At 47.3% G+C, this 19,184-nt stretch overlaps 1 protein-coding gene across 1 annotated transcript in view; it reads left to right on the top strand.

Moving 5' to 3' along the window:
* plcl1 (phospholipase C like 1) overlaps positions 1-19,184 on the top strand; it is a 619,768-nt gene that overhangs the window by 402,977 nt on the left and 197,607 nt on the right. Inside the window, 3 exon segments of the mRNA XM_038789072.1 lie at positions 6,468-8,550; positions 8,553-8,935; positions 11,698-11,901. Coding sequence (XP_038645000.1) covers positions 6,468-8,550; positions 8,553-8,935; positions 11,698-11,901 — 2,670 coding nt within the window.

The following is a 19,184-nucleotide window of genomic DNA, read 5'->3' as shown; positions in this document are numbered from 1 at the left end:
GTGGGGTCCGTGAATGCACAGTGGCACCGGCGCCAAAGCGCGCATGCACAGTGGCTCCCTTCTCCGTGCCGGCCCCGACGCAACATGGCATAGGGCTAAAGGGGCTGACGCAGAAGAAAGGAGGCCCCCAGCCCCAGAGTCCGGCCCGCCGATCGGTGGGCCCCGATTGCGGGCCAGGCCACAACGGAGGCCCCCCACCCCCCCTGGGGTTGAACCCCCCACCCCACAGGCCACCCCCAGACCCTTCCATGCCGAGGTCCCGCCAGCTGAGAGCACATTAGAACAGCGCCGGTGGGACTCGGGCTTTTTGTAACGGCCGCTCGGCCCATCCAGGCCCGAGAATCGGCGGGGGGGCGCTCCGGCGCTGCGCCAACCACGGTGCGCCAATGGCGCAGCAGATTATCGTGTCCTGGCGGCGTAGCGTGATTCGGGCCGGTTGCGAGGATTCTCCGGCCCGGGCCCGAGCTGAGAGAACCCTGCCCTTTATCTTTGCAATGGTGACCATGAAACCATCATCCATTTATGCAAAGCCCCGTCTGGTTCATATGTCCTTTTGCAAATTAAATCTGCCGTCCTTATCTGGGATGGCTTACTTGTGCCCCCAGATCCACGGCAATGAGGTTGACTCTTAACTGTCAAACTATCATCTTAAATGTTCAGTTCAATGAGAATTAGGGATGTACAACAAATGTTAGCTTTGCCAGAATAACCCATATTATATGAAAGGGAGAAAAGGTCAGCCTGAAATATTGGGAGGAATTGAATGCCCCCCATCCTGGAACCAATGTTAGAGGCAAAAATACAATAAGATTTCCAGTGCATACATGTAAGCACGCGAAGCATGGTGTAGCTTTGGTGGGCTGCAGGAGATGGGGCTGGACTTTATAGCTGCAAATCTGGTAGGCCAATTCCCCAATCCTGCGCTAATGTAAAATATGGCGTAATGATGTTGGGTTGGAAATATTATGTCACCATGCCAGACTTGAAAATTACAGGTGCTAAAATTGGAAGCCTGACCGCCATTTTGAAATTACCAACTAACAAGCTAATGAGCTTATTAAAGATAATAAGAACAGGAAGTGCTGGAAAAAGTTAGCAGGTCTGGCAGCATCTGTGGTGAAGAGCCTGAAGTCTGCAGCCCTGAACAAGTCATATGGACTCGAAACATAACTCTGTTTCTCTCTCCACAGATCCTGCCACACCTGTTGTTTCCAGCATTTCCTGTTTCTATTTCAGATTTCCAGCTTCTGCAGTATTTTGCTTTTATATTAGAGCTTATTAGAGAATCACTTGGACGCAATTTTTAATTGCCTGCTACATTCTTTTGGTGTTGGATGAGTAAATGTTTGGAAGGTACAACAGGTGTGATGAGGTGGCACAGATGCAGAAGAAAAGGCTTGCCACCGGGATCATGGCTGCTTGTAGCAGATTCTGCTGGGACTAGAGAGATGGCAGCAATGTGTATGATTTTTTAAAACTTCATTTAACTTCACTTCCCCTCTTTGCCCTGAGATCCCCACAATTACCTGGTCCTAGATTCCCAGGACTTTGAGTCTGGGGACTGCTTGCAGCTCGAGTCCTGTCCACTCTACCTTCTGGCGCTGCTGGGACTAGAGAGATGGCAACAATCCTCTGCCATCATAGATCATAGAATTTACAGTGCAGTAGGAGGCCATTCGGCCCATTGAGTCTGCACCGGCTGTTGGAAAGAGCACCCTACCCAAGCCCACATCTCCACCCTATCCCCATAACCCAGTAACCCCACCCAACACTAAGGGCAATTTTGGACACGAAGGGCAATTTATCATGGCCAATCCACCTAACCTGCACATCTTTGGACTGTGGGAGGAAACCGGAGCACCCGGAGGAAACCCACGCACACATGGGGAGAATGTGCAGACTCCGCGCAGATAGTAACCCTTAAAATCCTCGTTATGAAGTTTATGTGGAGAAATGAGGAAAAACGATATAAACTGATGGGTAGAATGCTGAAGAAGGTACATGAATAGAGAATCCTGGGGGTAATGTATACATTCACAAATCATTGAAGGTGGCAGGACAAATAGAGAAAGTTAAAAAGGCATAGGGGATTCTGAGGTTTATAAATAGAGGTCCAGAGTGCAAAAGCAAGGAAGAAATGAATAACCTTCATAAAACATCGGGTCATCCTTAATTGTGTCCGGTTCTGGGCATCGTGCTCTAGGAACATGTGAGGGCTCCGGAGAAGATGCAGAAAAGATTCATGAGAATGGTACCAGGAATGAGGGATTTCAGTTCTATGGATAGATTAGAGCAGCTGGATGTGTTCTCATTAAAAAAGGAAAGATTGAGCAAAGATTTACTTGGGGCATTAGACCAGATAGAGAGAAACTGTTCACATAATCAGGAATATTGAGAACCAGAGGATACAGATTTGTGATTGTCAAAAGAACCCAAGAAAACCTAAGGAAAAGCTCATTTACACAGCAAGTGGTAGCAATCTGGAATGAATTGCCTAAAAGGGTGGCACAGGCAGTTTCAATCATAGTTTTCAAAAGGAAATTGGATAAGCCCCTGAGGGGAAAGAAATTGTGAGGCTGCAGGGAGAGCGCTGAGGATTGGGACTAGTTAAATTGCTCATGGAGAGCCAGCATAGATATGAGAAGCTGAATGTCGTCCTCCTTTGTTGCAATTATTCTAAAATAGGTGTTGATTCCATATTCTGTGTGATGTTACCTCAGCCGATTCCAGCTTAGCACCGTTGAAATCAAAGGGCACGGATCTTTGGCCTCGTTGCGCTCTCACTCAAGCGAAATGAGGCTGGTGAATAGCGAGAGAGGCCAAAAGCGAGACTGCGCCGGCGTCAAACAGTTTACGATGCAACCGGTCACTCCTGTAGGCGAAATCGGGATCTTACTGTAGCGTGACAAGAAAACCAATTCTCACCACTTAAGCCCCATTTCCATACAATTAACGAGAATGACCCCATATCCAACGGCCTTCTGTCATTCATTGGTCACCCCAGCAAGCGCTCATGCTGGCACCGATTAGTACTCCTTTTTAAAAAGGTGAACCTGGTGGAAGGGCTTCTGTGGGGAGCCGAGGAGGTGAGTAGTCACCTTTCCCAACAGGCAAAGATCCCGGGGCACTGGGCCTGTTGCCCCTCTGCTTGGCAGGGGATGGGAGACTCTCGGGTGTGGGTGGGGGACCCTCAGCTGGGGTAGGTCAGCACGGGAGGGTGGAGGGAAAGTGCTGGGTGGGCAACCAGGGGAACCACTTGCGGCACCACCATGCCAACCCCTGGATCGTGTGTACCAGTTCCGGGGAGCATCCTTTCTCTCTGCCCGTCTGCCCCAGTGACCACCCATAACTCCCGCTGACTTCCGAGGCCTCTGGCGGTGCAGCTGTAGACTTTTGCTGATAGGGAATTGGCAGTCATGGTTAAGTGTGCACTTGACACATGCCAAGTGGATTCCAGTGGGTCAGCGGCCATGTAGCATGTGGGAGTCATTGCCTAACATCCCAATCACACCTTGATGCCTGGACATTGTGCCTGAACACTGTGGGAGGCAGCACCACACACACAGCAGCCAACATCCGAACACCCAGGGGATGGGACACAGCTCTGGGGACATGTCCACGGCTGGATGTGGGTGAGTGCCATGGGGAGATGCCTGGAGAGATGGGCCAAGGGCTCGGCGGTCAGCCCACATTGCGGAAGAAAGTGACAGAGGCAGCGTAATGGTTGTGCACAAGGATGTTTAATGTGTAATACAATTCCCCACTCTCCCAATGGTAGCATTCCCCCTACCTACCGCCACCCTCTCCTGGTGCCCTCAGTGATCTTGGCCTTCCTTGCTCTACCACTACATCTAGGTGTCTCCCCAGGATGTTCATCTGAGGTGGAGGCAGCCACCTGCTTACCTTGTCCCATGGCCCAAGTGGCCGTCCTCTGGTGGCTCTGGAGTCAGAGGGCCACAGCACACCTGTCAGCGGCACATTCACAGCTGTGTTGCCCCGTGCTCTGTGCTGGCTATGAGATACAGCGTCATCAGAGGGGTGCAACTTGGGGGAGCTGATGGCCACCATCCCCACCCCATGGCGCCCAGCACCCCCTCCTCCTGATTGGTGCCCATGTCCCTGGGATTCACAATGGGACAGAAGGGCAACTGGTTTGAGCCCCAGCTGCTCCTGCATCATCTGGCTCTGCCAGCCCTGGCGGTTCCCCATGGTCTGCACCATAGTGCTGACGCCCTTGGTGATGCTCCTCAGTGACTGGGACATGCTCTACAACGCATCGTCAATGCTCACCTGCGACTGGGACAAACTCGGTAGTGCCTCAGCCATTCCTGTCTGAGAGTAGGACATGTCCCACAGAACCTCATCAAGGTCAGCCTGGTACTGGGTGGCATTCCCCAGCAAGGCAAACATTCTGTCGAAACTTTCAGCCATGGCCGTCACCAACTGCGCGACACCTTGGACACCTTTACTAATGGTGCCGAAGTCGTGCTTCAGGCTCTCCACTGCGGTCGCCACCCTAGCAGTGTTGGCCTCAGTGCCACTCATTGCCGGTAACATCTCCTGCACCCGTAACCTCTAGGACTCCTCCAAGCGGCTATGGATCCGCTGGAGTGATGCTGACATCTCCCTCTGAATGCCTGGCACGTCCCTAATGTCTCCATCAGCTCCGGGTCACCCACTTCTGGAGGCTCAGCGTCAGGCTGGGACCCAGTTAGATCCTGGGTTCCAGCAGACCTCCGACTGTTGTCTCACCTGGGGGTTCCTGCCTCCATCCGATGTACATCATCAGTGGTGTGGTGATCACCAGATTGTGCCCCAGAGGCCTGCCCACTAACATTTCCCACCGAGGTGTGTGTAGCTGCACTGGTGGAGGGTGGAGATGACAGCTGTGCTGCGACTATTACGGTGGCATCCTCGGAGCCCTCGTCCGAGGTGTTCTCCTGGAAGGCTGGAGAGGGTGCTGCCTGGGATGAGCCGGCGCCATCGGCTGGAGGTCTTGCGGGAGAATGAACTTGTGGCCAGTGGGAGGGATGGGTTAGTCAGTAAGGCAGTCACAACTCAGGTTTGGCAAGTCCCCCGGGTGGAGCCTGGTAGTTCCTCACATCTGCGACAATCGCAAACCTCTGTCCTCGACCACCACAGTCACCTCCAGGGCAAACCCCTCAAAGGTGCTGAGGTCTCTTTAGTCTGGAACACCACCGCCAGTCTGGGCCCTCTCCCGGCAATTACAGGAGAGCTTTTCCTGAGGAGAGACAGAGAGGGCATCATTAGCCACACGCATGGTTCACAGTGGTGGGAGGGAGTGTGCGAAGGGAGGATTGGGGGTTGAAGGGGGAGAGGGGTGGAGGGAGGGTTGGGGTTGCATGGAGAGTTGAGGGTAGATGCTTCCCTGGGGGCGAATTGGTCTTCGAGGTGGGGGGGGGGGGGGGGGGTACATTGGTGTCTACTCACTCGTGCTGTCCGCTGTAGGTTGCTGACCTTTATTTGGCACTTGAAGCCAGTTACACTCCCGGCGCTCACAACTACCGCCAGCTCATCCCAGGCAGAACCAGCTGCCCTATGGCTAACCCTATGGGACCCTCAACAGGACCTCCCTCCTGGCCTCCATGGCGTCCAGGAGCTTACCTAGGTCAGCATCCCTGAACCTTGGGGCTGAGCTCCTTGGCACCATTGTTGAGAGCTGGCAGTTGTTGTTGGCTGAGCAAGTGCAGCTTAAGTGCTGCTTGATCTTGTTAGCAGGGGGTTGGCAAGCCCGGTGCCGACAAATCAGTTGGCGAGCCTTCATTTGCGACTAGAAGCCTGTGAGGCCTCGTTAAGTGGACCAATTAACGTTGAATAGCGTTTCCGGACTAGCTAGGCCGAGCGCCGGGAAGCTTGCGACAGTTCAGGCTCACTTGTCAAATGTGAGAGCAGCATGGTAGCATAGTGGTTAGCACAATTGCTTCACAGCTCCAGGGTCCCAGGTTCGATTCCCGGCTTGGGTCACTGTCTGCGGAGTCTGCACATTCTCCCCGTGTATGCGTTGAGTGCCTCCGGGTGCTCCGGTTTCCTCCCACAGTCCAAAGATGTGTAGGTTAGGTGGATTGGCCATGATAAATTGCCCTTAGTGTCCAAAATTGCCCTTAGTGTTGGGTGGGGTTACTTGGATATGGGGATAGGGTGGCGGTGTGGGCTTGGGTAGGGTGCTCTTTCAAAGAGCTAGTGCTGACTCGATGGGCTGAATGGCCTCCTTCTGCACTGTAAATTCTATGAAATCTATGAAACTTAAACACTTCAAAATCTTTCCGGAGAATCGCAGCCAAAGTAATCAATGTTGGTTTAATTTATGATTATCATAAATGAGTACAAAGAAAGTTGCAGGTATGCACCAAGAAGAATAAGTGGAAGCATAGACAAAGTACCAGTTTGTAACTCAATAATATTGAAATTTGCTAATCATTCTTATTTTTTTTGTATTTGTCTCACAGGATTCTACAAGACAGAAGCACGAACAGAAGAAAACAGTGTCATTCAGTAGCATGCCTTCTGAAAAGAAAATTAACAGTGCCAGTGACTGCATTAGCTTCATGCAGGCTGGCTGTGAGCTGAAGAAAATCCGTTCAAATACTCGTATCTATAGTCGCTTTTTTACTTTAGACCTTGACATTCAGGCTTTGCGTTGGGAACCTTCCAAAAAGGATCCTGAAAAGGCTAAACTTGATGTTTCTTCCCTTAAAGAGGTCCGAGTTGGAAAAAATACTGAAACTTTCAGAAGCTGTGCAGTTGTTGATCAGATTTGTGAAGACTGTTCCTTCTCATTAATATATGGAGAAAACTATGAGTCTTTGGACCTGGTCGCCAGTTCTGCAGACATAGCCAACATTTGGGTTACCGGCCTCCGTTATGTTACTTCACATACTAAGCAAGCTTTGGATTTGCTAGAAGGCAACCAAAATACACTGAGGACCAGGTGGCTCCATTCTGTGTTTGAACACGCTGACGGAGACGGTAATGGAATTATGTTGGAAGACAAAGCTGTGAAGCTGATAATGCAACTCAATCAAGGTTTGAAAGAGCCAAAAATCAGAGTTAAATTTAGAGAGATACAGAATCATAAAGGAAAGCTAACCACCAGGGTAACAAAGGAGGAGTTTACTGATGTTTACTGTGATCTTTGTACTAGGCCTGAGGTGTATTTTCTGCTTGTGCAAATTTCCGGGAATAAAGAGTATCTAGATGCCAAAGATTTGATGTTTTTTTTAGAAACAGAACAAGGGATCCTAAATGCAACAGAAGAAATGTGCCTTGATCTTATACGGAGGTATGAACCTTCAGAACAAGGTCGGATGAACGGCAATCTTGGTATTGATGGATTTACTCGGTACCTGATATCACCAGAGTGCAATATATTTGATCCAGAACACAATAAAGTCTGTCAGGATATGACTCAGCCTCTATCCCATTATTATATCAATGCATCTCATCACACTTATTTGACAGAAATCGCATCTAGAAGCCCTTCTGATCTGCTTGGATATATTAAGGCCTTAAAGTTAGGCTGCAGAAGTATTGAGCTTGATGTGTACGATGGTCCAGACGAACCAGTCGTTAGTAAACGCAACAATGTGACCTCAACAGTCAGCTTCCGTAACGTCATTAAAGTGATTAATCAGTATGCCTTTGTGGCTTCAGAGTACCCTTTGATTATGTGTTTGCGAAACCACTGCTCAGTGGGACAGCAAAAAGACATGGCTCAGAAAATGAAAATGATCTTTGGAAACAAAATGTTTACAGGACCACCAGATTCAACTACAAACTATCTCCCATCACCAGAGATGCTCAAGAGAAAAATTATTTTGAAGGGAAGGAAATTGCCACAAAACACAAATTTATTAGAAGGTGACGTGACAGACGAAGATGAAGAAAGAGAGATTTCCCGAAGGTTGACAGATGCATTTTTTGTTACTAAGCGGACAATTAATCTGTGTAGGGAACTCTCTGATTTGGTTACTCTATGTCAGACTGTGCAATTCAGTCGTTTTCAGGATTCGATGAAGAAGCAGAAATACTGGGAAATATGCAATTTTAGTGAACCTGAGGCAAGCACATTGGTAAATGAATATCCAGAAGACTTTGTGAACTACAATAAGAGATTTCTGTCACGAGTGTATTCTGGTCACTTGGGTTTAGAGTCAAGCAATTTGAATCCACAAGAATTCTGGAATTGTGGCTGTCAAATTGTTACCATCAACTATCAGACCCCTGGGCCAATGTTGGATCTTAACATTGGTTGGTTTCGACAGAACGGTCATTGTGGTTATGTGCTTAAGCCTGCGATTATGCGTGATGAGGTGTCCTATTTCAACGCATATACTAAGGGAATAATAGTTCCAGGAACCTTGCCCCAGGTTTTACACATAAAGATAATCAGTGGTCAGATGTTTCCAAAGCCTAAAGATTCTGGTACAAAAGGGGATGTTATAGATCCATATGTGTATGTGGAAATTCGTGGGATTCCTGCAGATTGTGCGGAAATGAGGACCAAGACTGTTCATCAAAATGGAGAGAATCCAATTTTGATGAAAGCTTTGAATTTGAAATCAATCTGCCTGAGCTTGTAACAGTTCGATTTCTGGCTTTAGATGACGACTATATTGGTGATGAATTTATTGGCCAGTACACTATCCCATATGAATGTTTGCAGTCTGGTTACCGATATATTCCTTTGTACTCATACACTGGTGAAGAAATAGAACTTGCTACTCTTTTTGTTCATATTGCAACAACTGATCGAAGAGGTGGAGGAAAAGCTCACAAGCGTGGATATTCAGTCAGAAAAGGGAAGAACACAAAATACACCAGGTTAAGAAATACCGGGATCAAGGTCATTGATGAAACCTTCAAAAGTGCAGGCCAACCATTACGAGAAGCTGCAGATATCCGCGAAAACGTGCAGGTAATAGATTATTGAAGACAAAATGTTTTGCGACATTTAAAATTGTTACTGAATCAGGTTGCACTAACCAACGGACCGATGTAATACTTCTTAAATTGTACTGAAAGTAATTACACAGCTGGATTTGCTAAATTTGTTGAGGTACAAAAATAGCATCGAAGCACTCACTGTCCAGTTTCTACCAATATCCGGATCAATGTCATTCTTGTGGGCTTATTGACATGAGCAAGCCAGTTGCCCTGTTAGCCTGTGGAAATGGGGATCTTGTGACAACCTTCTGTGGCCTCACACCTTCTGTATAACCTTCTCCAGCTCTATAGTCCTCTGAAATCTCTGCACTCCAATTCTGACATGTTGCACATCCCTGATTTTAATGACTCCACTACTGTCAGCCATGACGTCAGCTACATATGTCCTAAATTCTAGGATACTCTTAGGACTTAACTCTTAACTTTATCTCTTTATGCTGTGCCAAATGTTGTTTGCTATGAATCACATAAAGATATTTGACCACTTTAAAGGCTTTTTGCGAATACAAGCTTTTCATTGCTGTTTATGGAAGATTCCTTCATGCAACCTGACTGCCATGTTTTCACATTATAATAGTGACAGCACTTTAAAAGTACTTCATTAGCTGTAAAGCGCTTTGGGTCATCGTGAAGTCATGAAAGGTGCCATCCTATTGGCTCTCTAGTTATCGTACCGTAACAGCGTAAGGATTAGCTAGGACTAATTTTGGTGTAAAAAAGTAGCTTTCTGCTAATGGCAGTACAAAAAATGTTGGGGACTTGTACTTCTTGCCCTTTACTTCCATTGAATGTTAATTGATACTTATTTGGTATGAAGTGTGATAAGGAGAGTTTCAGAAAACATGTTCAAAAAGCAAAGGCTGAAGTAAGAATGCACGCACTTTTGCATTTTGTTGATAGTCCCTGCGCTAATTTCATGACCACTTTCTCCATCCCTCGCCCTGGCAATGGCCCAAGACTGAACCAAACTGTTCATAACCATACAGGTGCCATACAGTACCGGGTCCCAGGTTTGATTCCGGCTTGGGTCACTGTCTGTGGAGTCTGCACGTTCTCCCTGTTTCGGCGTGGGTTTCCTCCAGGTGCTCCGTTTTCCTCCCACAAGTCCCGAAAGACATGCTTGTTAGGTGAATTGGACATTCTGAATTCTCCCTCAGTGTACCCGAACAGGCGCTGGACTGTGTCGACTAGGGGATTTTCACAGTAACTTCATTGCAGTATTAATGTAAGCCTACTTGTGACAATATTCTACCCTCTGTTCGCTTGAGGTCATTTAAAACTGCGTTTTAACCTGCATCAAATCTTGTTCCTCCATCACCTCTTTACTCGCTGATCGCTGGCTCTTGGTTAGACAGCACATTAATTTTAAAATTCTCATTTGTTTTATTTTTAGTTAGGGTGCTTCTCTCCCTATCCCTGTCATCTCCTCCGCTCCCACAATCATCTGAGATTTCTTCACTCATCTAATTCTCACCTCTTGAGCATCCCTGATTTTATCCCCTTAACTGGTGGCTGTGCTTTCAGCTGTCAACACCCTACACTCTGGGATTCCTTCCCGAAACCTCTTTCCTACTTTAAGACACTCCTTAAAGCCCTCACTCCTTGACCAAATTTTTGGTCATCTGACCTATTACCTCCTTATGTGACTGAATGTCAAATTATACGTTATAAAGTTCCTGTGAAGAGTTTGGGACATTTTATTACATTAAAGATACCAAACAGATATAAATCATAGTTGCTGAATTGGCTGAATTTTAGTTTAATGTAACATGGTTTAAATGTCTGTTCAAGGAAAGTATTGCTCTTGTGGGACAAAAACAAACAAGTTCATGCATCTGAATTTAAATTGAAGAAGCTTGTTTCATAGCACTTTTAAATTAGTAATATAGAGATGGTCCAGAAAGCTAGTTGGTGAAGGATATAACTGGAACCAATATTTACACATGTTTTTAAGCATTTATTTACATACTTACGGAATACAGGCACTAACCACAGAGGACACAAGTGTCCAGTTATAGGGGCGCAAGTGAATTCCCAGTTAGTACCCCACTAGCTCCCTACAATTAAACACAATTCATGTGTAATTAAGACGTTGTACGGTAATTTATAAATAATGAATGGCATTGACCTACATATTCAGTGTTTATAGAACTAACAGATTTTAAATTGTTTATATTAAGTGCATGCTTCTACAATTAATAAATTGCTGCATTTGCCAACTTCTGGATTACACTCATTTTGATTTCCATTGTCAAGACTTAGAAACTCAGAGCTATAACGAGTTTATTTAAGTCTAAATGGGGTACACCATTATTTAAAATAAATATTTACACTCCTTTTCAAATTATTTTTCTCAGTGGCATCTGTGAGGGCCCTAATTGCTGATCTGACAAATAATGAGGACTATCTTTTACATACGGTCTCACCAAAATTAGTGCAATTAGTACTGATTTACCATAGGTGCATGTGCATTGACCCAAGTGCAATAAGGAAGTCAGGCAAATAAGAATTTGGCCATTGCATATATGGCATAAATACAAATAAACAATTTTTACGGAGTAATTTTGCAATTCCAGTTTTTCAAAAGTTATTTTAAGCATTTTTATTTCTAATTTTCCTGGCCAAAACTATTTTGAGGTTTAAGAAATGATGCATTATGGCAATTAATCCATAAAATTGTACAATAAGTCTTGACTGCTCACTTGGTTCCTGTTATTTTTTACTTCTGTACAGAATGCAATAGTCTCCTTTAAGGAAATATGTGGCTTAGCTCCGACTGCCAATCTGACTCAGTGTATACTGACCACGTCTTCAAGATTACAGAGCCATGATAACACTTCTTCAGTATCACTCAACATAAAGGACAATTACCCATATTTGGAACCCTTTGGAATGGTATCTGAGGTGCAAAAGAAGGTTCTGTCATCATATGACCTGGTAGGGATGTTTTTAAATACCAAATTTAATGTTATATATTCAGCAATTTTAACCACGAGTTTCTGCCTTTAGATACTTTCAACTTGTTAATGTACATGTTAACACAAGTGAAAAAAAAGGATAAAATTACTTCCAAAATGACTAGATTTTATGGGATTAATCTTGATCTTAATCTGAGGTTATCAAGAACAATTGGACAATTCAAAATAAACTTCAGAAATTATTGCACATTCCAGCAGCAGATTTAGCATTTTTTGTCATTTTGTTCATCATCTACTTAGAAACAAACTCACCTTTACTTCTCAGTGCTTTAATTCAAAGTAAATTTTAATGATAGTTTCAACTTTTTAGTTCTGAGGCTTTCTGACAGTCACTGTTGTTGTTATTTTTGTAATTGTCTAGGCAGGTTCCTGTGATCCAGTAAGTTGCTGCTTTCATAGAATCTAGGGCACAGAGACAGGCCCTTCAGCCCCAAACCTGTCTAATCAGCCCATCTAAGCATATTGAATGATAAATCTACGGCATGGAGACAGAACCTTCGGCCCAAACCTCTCCATAACCATATACTACCCAGTCACCACTGTGCATAATGATATACGACCCAGGGACCACTGTAAATAATAATATACTACTCAGGAACTACTGTAAATAATGATATACTACTCAGGGACAACTGTAAATAATTATATACTATTAAGGGGCAATTGTAAATACTGATATACTACCCAGGGACCACTGTAAATAATGATATACTACCCAGGGGCCAATGTAAATACTGATATACTACCCAGGGACCACTGTAAATAATGATATACTACCCAGGGGCCAATGTAAATACTCATATACTACCCAGGAACCACTGTAAATACTGATTTCCTACCTAGGGACCACTGTAAATATTGATATACCACCCAGGACCACTGGGGCCAGCATGGCGCTGGAGCAGTTCACGCTGCTCCAGCTGCTGAACCCGGCGCGAACTGGCGCCGTGGGATCCTCGCCTGTGCAGTGGCACCGGCGCCAACGCGCGCAAGCGCAGTGGCCACCTTCAACGCGTCGGCCCCGATGCAACATGGCGCAGGGCGACAGAGGCCGGCGCATATGAAATGTGGTCCTCAGCCAGAGAGGCCAGCCCGCGATCGGTGGGCCCCGATCGCAGGCCAGGCCACATTGGAGGCCTCCCCCGGAGTCGGACCCCCCTCCCTCCCACAGGCCGCCACCCGACTCTTCAACACTGAGGTCCCGCCGGCTCAGAGCAGGTGCCGACAGGACTCGTTTTTTTTCTTATGGCTGCTCAGCCCACCTGGGCTGGAGAATCGGCAGGCCTGCCGCGTACAGCGGCCTGCAACTGATGCCGTGCCAACCACGCCAGTGCCAATGGCACCGATTCTCCACTCTGCCGGCATTGGGAGGGCGTGGCCCGGTCACGGAGAATCCCGCCGAAGATGTATTTCTACCTGCGAAGCAAACTACTTTGTGTTCACACCTCCATGATGATGGAGAAAAGGTAGAAGGTAAACAAAAAGAGGAGCCTCAGCTTTGTCTTGCTCCAAGGTGCACTCTGTTGATCTGTGTGGTGGTATGAATGGCCATTGGTGCAGAGCATTGGTTTCCTATTGGCTCTGGCTGGTCATGTGCCTCTCGTCTGATTGGCTGAGACTAGTCATGTGACTGCTCACCAGTTGGTCGAGAGGCGAGTAGACCCCGCCTCTGAGGCGGGGTATAAGTACCCAGAGTTCCCGGCGGTCGGCCTTTCTCTGTAGTCGACCACCGGGCTAACAACTAGCTGATTAAAGCCTGAGTTTGGACCTTCATCGTGCCTCACGTCCAATTGATGGTACAGCAATCTGTTATTGTGCAACATTACCTAGCATTCGGGGAGAAAGCTTTTTGCAGAAAATAAGATTTCTCGGTTTTATTTGGATCATTGGCGGTGAGAGATCTGGGAATGGATGGAGTTGGAGGTGGGAGGGGGAAGATGGTAAAACCAATAAACAGAATTAGATTTCCTTTGAATGTGTGTTTAGAAACTGTGGTATATTTGCTGGGATAGAATTATTTTTTGGTTCCCGACGTAACTGTAGACATTGTCGGATGTGGCCCGGTTGGTTGCACTTTTGCCTCTGAGTCAGAAGATTGTAGGTTAAAGGTCTTTTCCAGGACTTCAGTACAAAACTCAAGGCTGGCACACCAGTGCAGTACTGAGTAACTTGCCTTTCAGATAAAAGATTAAACCATGGCCTCTCAGGTAGACATAAACTATTCCATAGCACCATTTCAAAAAACAATTGGGGAGTTAACTCCAGCGACCTGGTCAATATTTATCCCTTACTCAATATCAATCAGAAGTGTTAATGTTGAAGGTTACATCAACAAAATAGATGGAATGGAGAAGAAGAATCTGGGAGAATGGAATGGAGTTCTTACAGGAAACAGGGTGTGAGGAAATGTAGTCAAGGCAGCTGGGGGTGTCACTGGACGTTTAATGGAAATGTGTTGGTAACGTACGCCCAGGAATGGCAGAGAAATCAAGGAATGAAAGGGAAGTTTTGGAGATGGACCATGTGAGACATGAGTTGAAATTGGGAGGAATGTTGATGACGTCTTCTAGTTCAGTGTGAGAAAGGAGACAACACCAATACAGTCATCAATTTACCAGAAAAAGGGGACTGGAACAAAGAATGCACCACATATCTCACAAAACACATTCAGAAGCCAGGCGGTGAAGCAGAAGCCAGGCGGCAATCTTTTTTACTTGAGACTAGATTTACTACAGAATGCAACATTTCATATGTCTGTCTTCTCCCATAACCAAAACACAATGTCCCAGAATTCCCCCTTCAAACCCTTGAAAATATAAAATAATCAAATGAAATAAATGAATGATTCATCCTGGAAAGGAGTATGGCAGCTTTACTGTATCTAAAAGAAACATTTTAACTGAAGCTTATCAGATTAAAATTACATTACTGTGGTGATGATGCACTCCAGCACTGCCACCCTGGCACCACTTGTTGTGCAATACCTCAAGCATACTTGGGCGGCACAGTTGGCACTGTTGCCTCATGCTGCTGAGGACCTGGGTTCAATCCCCAGCCTCTGGTCACTGTCCGTGTGGAGTTTGCACATTCTCCTCATGTCTGCATAGGTCTCACCCCCACAACCCAAAAATGTGCAGGCTGGGTGGATTGGCCACGCTAAATTGCCCCTTAATTGGAAAAAAAGAATTGGGCATTTTAAATTTATAAAAAGGAAAAAGGAAACAAAAAGAATAGATAATAGCAAGGAAGTGGAGTCTGTGCAGCAGTAGCCTGGACAGGAAACCCTTCCGTGCAGAATGGCATTCCATGAAAGGTTTTTCTGCAAGACAGCTCAAATTGTGGAACTGAGGTTCCCAACGGAGATTTTGGCACCCAGGGCCAATGAGAATTTCTGTCCGAAAGGACATGTAATAACCACCAAGAGACCAATCGGCATACCCTGATTGATCTCCCCGTGGGACCGTGGAGGGGGTCTTTAGACACGAGTTTTCTCGCTAGTGGGAGGACGCCTGCCAGTTAAGGTACATAGAAACTTAGGAGAAAGGCTAGCCTGGATGGGGACTGGCATGTTGGATGTCCCAACGGGACAGTACACTGTAAATAGGTTCGCTGTTGTGGCCAGACATTTTGTGACCAACTAAATCGACATTCACCTTAGCGCTTGGCTTCCTGGGTTTTAGTAGGGTGGAAGTGAAGTTTCTCTTTATATTCTTTTCAGTAAAATGACTCATCAGATTAACTAAAGAACCACTGGTTGCAGAAGGCATTGAGTACACTGGTGGGCATCACATGCTCCCTCACTAGAGAAACACAGGCATGAACATAGCCATAGAAGAGAGACAGAGAATTAGTCCAAACGACCCCCCTCAATCGTTCACTGCCTGCACCTGGTAATAGCCATGTTGGCCAGACCCATATGCAGGCCTAAAAGAAGGTCTTCCTCCCTGCCTACTGCTATCTGTACTGAGTGGTCAAAGGTTAGGAATGTGGGGATGACGTGCAGCTAAAACTTGAGTAGCAGCCCCTTCAGATAATCAAAAAGGGCCTGCAGCCTCTGACAATCTCAACATGGAACACATACTCCTCAAAGCTGGAGCTAAGACAGGTGGTGGAGGAACTGTCCCTCTTTCTATGGTCCGTGAAAAACCCATTAAATAAACAAATTAACAAATAAGGAAATTAACAGGACCTGACAGGGCACTGTAAGAGGCAAAACGTAAAAGGAAAGTTATCAAATTAAATTAAAATAGTGTTCCTGGGGCTGCATTCCAACCCCTGCAGTTGCCTTCGGTTACGGAAGGCCTCAAATGTACTGTGGACACCACATACTCCCTCTCCGAGGACACCTGGATGTGAACATAGCGGGAGTAGGGGCAGACAGTCAGGTTTGAAGACACCATTCAAGGAACGCTGCCAAGACCTATTAATGGCCACCCTAGCCAGGCCCAGGAGCAGACAAATGAGTACGTACTCTGATCTGCCTCCATCCCCTCCACACAAGGTGTGTTCAGTCAGAATTTGAGAAGCACGCCCTTCAAATAATTAAATAATAGCTGCAACCTCTGACATCCTATATACACATGAAATACAGACTCCTCGAGGATACAGAAATTAGGATGGCCTGGGATTATTTGATTGAACAAAAAAAAATACAATTAATATGGCGCCATTTAGTACTGCTCTCCACAAACGTGGACCAGGCACTTGGGTAAGTCTCCCAGGCGATTGGAGGCCCCTGGGTGGCCAACATCTGGGCAAGTGAGACCCTGGCACTGCTGATGCCACCTGGGAACCTTGGCACGGGACCAGGGATGCGATGGGCAGAGTTCCAGGGGGCACAGCCAGGGCTGGATGTGGGATAGGGGAGCAGGGGGCAGGGAGGGGGATATGCGGTGGCAAGGTCTGCAGTGGGCACCATGTATCCCATTGGGCCTCATTGGTCATGGGGGTACGCACCATGCTAACATGTCTGCCGTTCATCGCCTACAAAAATTGACCTCGGAATCCAGCCAGGAATTGTGGCCTTCATCCTAGTCGCCGCAGCCCTGGGGGATGCACTGAAGTTATACGAGCTGGAGCTGCTTGAGGGGTTATCTGAAGCAGCGGAGCCTGCCCAGAGGAACAGGAGTCAAGCGATGAGGATGGAAGGCCGGGCGCCCAATAGGCCGAGGAAGAGGTGGGAAGGAGGCACTAGATCAGGCCTCTTGCGTACCAACAGCGCCTTCCATTTGAGGACCTGCAGGATCGGGCATGCCGTCGCAAACTCCAACTTAGCAGGGGGACAGTGCCACATACTTGCCAGATCATGGCTCATCTGGCACCACGGAGTATTGGGGAGGACACCTACTCCCAGTGCTTCCCCACACTCCCCGCAGCCCCCTCTATGATTCCTGCGTGCCTCACTACCGGGTGCAGGACCTGGGTTGTCAGTAACAGTGGGTCTGGTTCACAGGATGGAGGATGGTGGCAAACCGCTCTGTGATGAATACTGGTGCTCTGCATCGTTTGATAATGTCTGACCCCTGTCCACGGTAACACTTTTCACCATCCACCTGGGTGACCCCTGCATGCGAGCTGGCCATTCCATCACATGGTCCCACCGAACCCTTGGGGTGATGGAGGTGGGGACAGGAGTGGGGGGGGTAGTTGAGCGTTGGGGGAATTACGGGGTGGAGAGGGATGGGGGTGGGACACCGCAGCTCTGAGTACTGGCTGAACTGGGGTCCCACCGTCTGCCCATCTCCTACTCCTGCCCCCAGTGTCCGCTCTGCAGCCAGCCCAACCCATCCCTCACACACGTCTGATAGAGCACTGAGGAAGCTTGAAACGTTGTGCACAGGTGTGTATTGTTAAACGGTGAACATATATATACGGGCTTGGGTCCTAGATCCTAATGCTATATTGTGTGATGCATCCATGCCAACCTAATTGATGTCAACATCCTGGCCTGATGAGCCCTAACACTACATCCAGGTGGATCCCCAGATGGTACAGCAGGCCTGCTGCGATTCCGCCCTGTGACCTGGGTCCCCTTTGGCGGCTGTCTTCTGGGGCAACCAGGTCTGGATGGGCCCAGCTGCTGTTTTGGTGTCCCAGGTGGCGTGGTGCCATCCGGCTCTGCCTGCTGCCCATCAGATGCATTAGAGACAGGAGCGGGGGGACGTCCCAGGCGCTGTGGCATTCTGGCACCTCCCTGTGGGAGTTACCGTCATGGGCCCCATCGCCTCCTTCTATCTCGGGGTGACTGATGACCCCGGGCTACTCCATGGGATGGGGGTATGAGCAGAGCTAACCCCTGAGGCACCATCACCACCTGGCGCTGCCAGTCCTGGAGGTCCGCTCCCGTCTCGACCAGGGTCTCAATGCTCGAAGCTGAGGAGCGCAGGGAGTGGACTATCTCCCTCTGGGACTGTGCCACATCTCCCTTTTTCTGTCACCACCTTCCGGATCTGTGCCACTCTCTGTGCTGCTATCTTGTTGGCTGGGATGAGTGTGTGTGGGGAATACTTTGCAAATGTGTGGCTGTAGCTTGGCTGCTTCTCGAGTGTCAATCCTGACCCTGGTGAATCCAACACTGTTTTTCATTGGAATCGATTCTGTTCCACGTGACACCAGTGCTAATCCATTAACGGGAGTCTAGTGCTAATCCATTAACGGGAGTCCAGTGCTAATCCATTAACGGGAGTCCAGTGCTAATCCATTAACGGGAGTCCAGTGCTAATCCATTAACGGGAGTCTAGTGCTAATCCATTAACGGGAGTCCAGTGCTAATCCATTAACGGGAGTCCAGTGCTAATCCATTAACGGGAGTCCAGTGCTAATCCATTAACGGGAGTCCAGTGCTAATCCATTAACGGGAGTCCAGTGCTAATCCATTAACGGGAGTCCAGTGCTAATCCATTAACGGGAGTCCAGTGCTAATCCATTAACGGGAGTCTAGCGCTAATCCATTAACGGGAGTCTACTGCTAATCCATTAACGGGAGTAGCGCTAATCCATTAACGGGAGTCTAGTGCTAATCCATTAACATGAGTCCAGTGCTAATCCATTAACGGGAGTCTAGTGCTAATCCATTAACGGGAGTCTAGTGCTAATCCATTAACATGAGTCCAGTGCTAATCCATTAATGGGAGTCTAGTGCTAATCCATTAACGGGAGTCTAGTGCTAATCCATTAACATGAGTCCAGTGCTAATCCATTAACGTGAGTCCAGTGCTAATCCATTAACGGGAGTCTAGTGCT

This window comes from Scyliorhinus canicula, chromosome 2 (genome assembly GCF_902713615.1).
Source record: "Scyliorhinus canicula chromosome 2, sScyCan1.1, whole genome shotgun sequence".
Lineage (NCBI taxonomy): Eukaryota > Metazoa > Chordata > Chondrichthyes > Carcharhiniformes > Scyliorhinidae > Scyliorhinus > Scyliorhinus canicula.
This window is presented reverse-complemented; position numbering and strand designations above follow the sequence as displayed.